The 5,486-nt window shown below is 46.5% G+C and overlaps 1 protein-coding gene across 1 annotated transcript; it reads right to left on the bottom strand.

The window, feature by feature from the left end:
* Positions 1–1,085: 1,085 nt before the first annotated feature.
* On the bottom strand, positions 1,086–3,875 carry LOC147988459 (glycosyltransferase BC10-like). Its single transcript, XM_087540846.1, has 2 exons — positions 3,286–3,875; positions 1,086–1,942 (listed from the first exon to the last, which is right to left on the bottom strand). Exons 1-2 carry the CDS (start codon positions 3,835–3,837, stop codon positions 1,310–1,312), a joined length of 1,185 nt encoding a protein of 394 aa, XP_087396972.1. The 5' UTR covers positions 3,838–3,875; the 3' UTR covers positions 1,086–1,309.
* Between the last annotated feature and the right edge of the window lie 1,611 nt (positions 3,876–5,486).

The following is a 5,486-nucleotide window of genomic DNA, read 5'->3' as shown; positions in this document are numbered from 1 at the left end:
AAAAGGCCGCTAGACGCCGGTTCGAATTGGACGAGCTCGACATCGTCGTGGCCTCCCATGACCTCAGCCTGGCCGTCGGAATCCTCCCGACGCGGCAGGCAAAGTGGCACGTCTCGCCTGGCAATAGAGCAAGGCGCGGACGATGGAGGCGACGGGGCGTGGCCGACAAGGCTGGGCGTGGACGACAGAGGCGACGAGGCGTGGCCGGCGAGGCTAGGCGCCGCCGGCGCGGTGATGGGGCACGACCGATGGGCGATGGGGCGCGGCCGACGGGCGACGGGGCATGGCCTGCGGGCTACGGGACGCGGCCGACGGGATTGGGCACGGCCGGCGTGGCCGGCGCGGCCGGCTGGAGGACGGGGCGGCAGAGGCCGGACCGGAGGAAGGAGTTCTTTACTCCAGATTTACAGTTTCTTTTACAGTATCTGTTCGGCCGCGCTAGTTTTCGACCCGCAAACGCGATTTTCATGAAACTGCAAACGCGTTTTGCGCGGGGTCTGCTAGAGTTGCTCTAACTGCATCTTTTTGTGGCAGAGTCCGAACGAGGGCGACAACATACTTCCATCTAGTCTATCTTTTAATATACTGGGTGTGTAACCAAATAGAAAAAGAGATTGTGCAGGAACAATAACCTACCCTTCTATTTGCAATCCATCTGTAATAGAGGGGTTGATTGCACCATACCCCATACTTCCATCTAGTCTATCTTTTAATATACTGGGTGTGTAACCAAATAGAAAAAGAGACTGTGCATGAACAATAACCTACCCTTCTATTTGCAATCCATCTGTAGGGTTGATTGCACCATACCCCCCCCCCCCCCCCGCCCCACACACACATATTTTGTGCTCCCTCCGTTCTAAAATATAAGGTGTATTAGTTTTTTCAAAAGTCAACATGCACGTTTTGAGAAAATATGTATTTTTCAATTTTTATTTATTTTGTATTGTAGATATCACGGTGCATTTATTCTATAATCTTGATCAAAATACATAATATTGACTAGCATGAAAACTAATGCACTTTTTATTTTGGAACGGAGGGTGTATCATTTATTTCATTTTTTCAAGGAGAACAGATGAAAATATTCTGAGTCTTTATGTTTATTCCATAGACTATGTCTTGGACCTCGGGTCTACTTGGCATATAGCCACATGCTTCAACAGATTTAAAAGTACGCTCGTATCTTTGCAGTTTCTGTTATACAATTTTATCATCTACTTGTACAATGAATCCCACGCTGATTCACCAACAAAAAAAATCACAGAGCGATATTAAATTTGGGAATCTATATTTTCATTACTTGCTCTCACCCAAATCGCATGACTCTGGGCGCCAGCCTGAGTAGCTCCAGCAACGCGCCCGATGGGAACTTCCTCGCAAAGAGGTAGCAAAGCGATGTGGTCCCGCCACCGTCGCTGCAGTTCCCATGGTTCCTCATCCCCTGAAGCAGGTCGACACTTACGTCATTGTAGCTATCAGGATGAGGCCCCCTTGTCCACTGTGTAAACGTGAGTGTACGGTTTGCATTCCCATGCCACTTTGAGGCGGCGATAAATGTCGGCAGGTAGTGCTCGTCCATGATGCAGGGGCCATTGCAGTGGCGTTGGAAAACCGGGAAGTAGGTCACGTCGCCGATGACCTCAAGCGCAAGACCCCGATCGGTCGCGAACCACTGGGAGCCCTTGCGCCAATTAGCGAGCGTGACGGTGGGCGCCATGGCCGGTCTATAGCGGCCACGAGAACGCTGCGTGTCGAAGAGGTCGACGAAGGAGGTAGCACCAGCGGAATGCGTGAGGTAGGAGTAGACCGTGGTGAAGTTGTAGAGAGGGGCACATGTCTCAGACAGTAGGACGAAGTGTTGGTTTGTGGCATCGAGGAGAGCATTTGCGAGGAGACGACGCTCGGCCTCGACTATGCTAGACTTCCCCCAACGAGCTTCCTGTAGATCGCAATCAGCAATTAAACTGCATCCTTTTGTACCCATATAGATTTGGAAAATGCTTCACTGTAGATGGGTGCACCTACACTGCTATCTAACACAACGTTGTCTTTTTTATTTGTCGAAATAAATACAATGCATAAATTGAATATTTGCAGATCAACATTTCATTCCACCTAAAATATATGAAAAAATAATTCTTGTGCAACATAAATACAAAAAAAGGTATAGCCAATCCGAGAAAAATCTCATTTTATTTGTTTATGCTGCATGAAAAAATGTGAGTTATTAAAGATCTTTATTCAAAGCTGGACAACATCGGTAGGGTATGCACCTAAACCAGGGTTTAGAAAGTCCACTTTCAAAACACTAAAGTGTTTGAATGGATCTAACTTAGATCATCCTCTACACGCACTCTTAGTCATTTCTTCTCCGTGGTGATGGCTACATAGATCGATCATGGCCACCGGCGTGTTCTGCTCCACATCGAGGACTTCTCGGCCGCTTCTTATACAAACTCCTGGGTTTAAACAAGTTTGCTCCGCTGAGACGAGGCCTAGAGCGGCAACAAGCTTTGCTCCTCGCACGTCGTTGTTGGATGCAGGAGGAAGAAAACATCAGCACCCCCAAGGATTTGGATGTATTTTTCATTTTCTGTAAGAGTGTTTTTATAAGGGTTTGTACTATTTAAAATATATGGTCTTTGCCTTTTCGTAACAAAAAACTGGGAGCATCCTCCTGTTTACTTACAAATTAATGTCTCAGTAAACCAGAAATATTAGCGGCATTAAAGTTTCAGTTAATAAAAAGGCTGCATAAAAGATGCGATTGAACCTGTGCGTACATACGTAGTACATCCCATCACTACTGGAATCGACAATTTTGCTGAGTTCCCAAACGAAACATGGACATTAAACTTCTTGGGTCAACAAAACATTAGAGTTATAATGTGTGAAAAGTAAATTAGATATTTTTTTGGTCCCGCATAAATAAATAAAAATATTTTTTTTATTAAGCTAGTATTATTTAAAGTATTAATGGTGCACACAAAAATCTGAAAGTTTTTTAATAACAGATTGCACATCTATAGTTTTGTTGATGTGGAAAGTTTTGAAGTCCATATGCTTTCACTTTTGAGGGAAACGAAAAAGGAAAACTTCCATGTAATATACTGTGGTTATTTCGTAGAAAGAGCAATGACGTGTTGGATGGTATAGATAAGGGTGCACTTAGGGACGGAGAAAATTACAAAAAGCTCCTAGCTCGCAAGCTAACAAGGGTTCTGTAGCTCACCTTGCAGATAGTGTAGCTAGGCGATGGGTGTAGATAGGCAGATATCTCACCTTGCTGGGAACACGGCGGCCGTAGAAGACCGACCCCTTCTCCGGCGAGCCCAGGTATGTTGGGTCAGGGTGCACGTACACCGAGAACAGTGCAGTGTGCCCATGGAAGAACCTCTCCCACAGCGGCGCCAGTGGCAGCTCACCACGCACGAGGAACATGAACGCCACCTTAGGCGCGGGAGGCACCAGCGAGCTGATCCCTTTGATCCTCGGAGCCATGGACGCCCGCAGCAGCAGTTCATTGTCCGTCATATTGTGCAGCATCACAATGCGCTCGCTTTCGTTGCCACCACCACTGACACGCTCTTTGCCATTGCCGTCACCGAGCTGCTGTGGCAGAGGCGGCCGCAGCACCAGTGCCGGGGGTGCAGAAGTAGGTGCCGCAGAGAGGTCAGCGGAGGCAAGCCAGATCACGGTACCGGTGGTGGGGAGTAGTGACTGGAGGAGGAAGGTGGACGCCATGCCGAGCATGAAAGCTACAGAGAAGAGGAGGAACCGGGAGAGGATGCCCCACGGTTTCACCATGGCCGATCTCAGCTGCGGCTTCCCCATGGTTTCGATCTCTAGCTGATTGGTGATGAACTCTAACTACCGAGTTAAGTAAGTACAGTAGCATGCAGCTTGGCTTGAGCTAGCTACTTAATTAGCTAGGCAAGGGTTGACCCTGTCACTGCTTCTACTTTTTCACTTGCACGTCACTGACTTTGTGTTGATCGATGCATGCATATACATATATATTGACGTGCTACTACATAGGCTTGTCCATGCGTAGGCTTGAATCAATCGGAGGGTACGTGGGGTGGGGGTGTTGAATATGGGGAATGTATGGTTAGCAGACACTGGACGCCCTGAAATCCAGCAACCATTTTGGTCTTCTCTCTGGTCGCATTCTCAAACGGCTTCTTTGCTATCGATCGACGACTTTTACAAGTGGAGTACATAAGAAATATGAGCCAAAATCGAAGCAACACCTAGCAAAAAGAGCGCCCAAGGCCAACAGGGCATTGCCCCTTGTTTGAATGCACATATCATACTCACCCGCCCAAGCATCACGCCCGTGGATTTTCTTTTATTTAGTTCAGACTGTTTTGCAAGTATGGCCAGTAGTTTTGTACATGTAGCTCAATCATGCGGGCATGACAATATGCCTCTTTGACATGCGTACACATCACATTCGTCCATAAGCGTTTCTCGTGAGAAGCCTTAACTGCATGGAGCGATCAGTCATTAATTAGCACCAGTAGACTGCCCGTGCGTTGCCACAGGCGAACAAATGAATTTGTAATCAATGCTCACGTTCCTCCCACAAACGAGCACATTACATGCAATGTTCAACCACAACTCAAATGCAGACATATTTCGCTCTTTTTTTTGCTGAACTTGCCGTCCATCACCTTCTCTGTCTATACAACATTCATCCTCTCATTCTATCAACTTGTCAGTTGTTCTATGGTCTAGAATAGTACAAAAAGAACCCAACCATGTCACCTTCTTCCTGGTCTATTCCTAATCCAAGGCGTCCAGCATCGACGGAGGGCATGCGGAGGTGTGTCTCCGGTGGATCTCGCAGTATTTGGTCGGCAGGTTGGATCCTTCTAATCTAAACTTCTCTCCATCGGCGGCGGTTGCTATTGTGGTGTGTTGGTCCTATGGGGCTTAGCACGACGACTTTTCAATTGTCTACTACACCAAGTTGTGATCAGCTCCGGCGAGGGAGGGGCGATGACTGTGGCGCGTCTTCGGCTTGCTTCAGTGCTTGTCGTCGTCGCTAGGTGCTCTACGAATCTGGATGTAATTTTTATTATTTCTGATGTTTGCTGTACTGTTTTGATTGACGCTGGATAAATTGGAAGTTTCTCATAAAAATATAAACAAAATCGAGCTGAATGCCCTTTCGTTGCCATGGAACAACAAACTGATCTATGGGACCATATTCAAAATATCAAAATTATTGTGACCATTTTCTAAATTGATCTTCTAGAGACAAATTTATGTACTCAAGATACATACATTTGCAAGTGTTTTTTATTGCTAACACCAACGTTGAGCTAAAATAGACCTAGCATAAAATCTGAGATTGCCATATAGCACAAGAAAGGGACACGGCGTTTTGGCTCTATGGTGCATCCACCCGAGGTGAACAGTAAGTTCATTTAAAATAATAAAAAATTCAAAAAGTTCCGATTATTTTATGATGCTAG

Source organism: Triticum urartu, chromosome 1A (assembly GCF_056163025.1).
Source record: "Triticum urartu cultivar PI428250 chromosome 1A, HENAU_Tu73, whole genome shotgun sequence".
Classification (NCBI taxonomy): Eukaryota; Viridiplantae; Streptophyta; class Magnoliopsida; order Poales; family Poaceae; genus Triticum; species Triticum urartu.
This window is presented reverse-complemented; position numbering and strand designations above follow the sequence as displayed.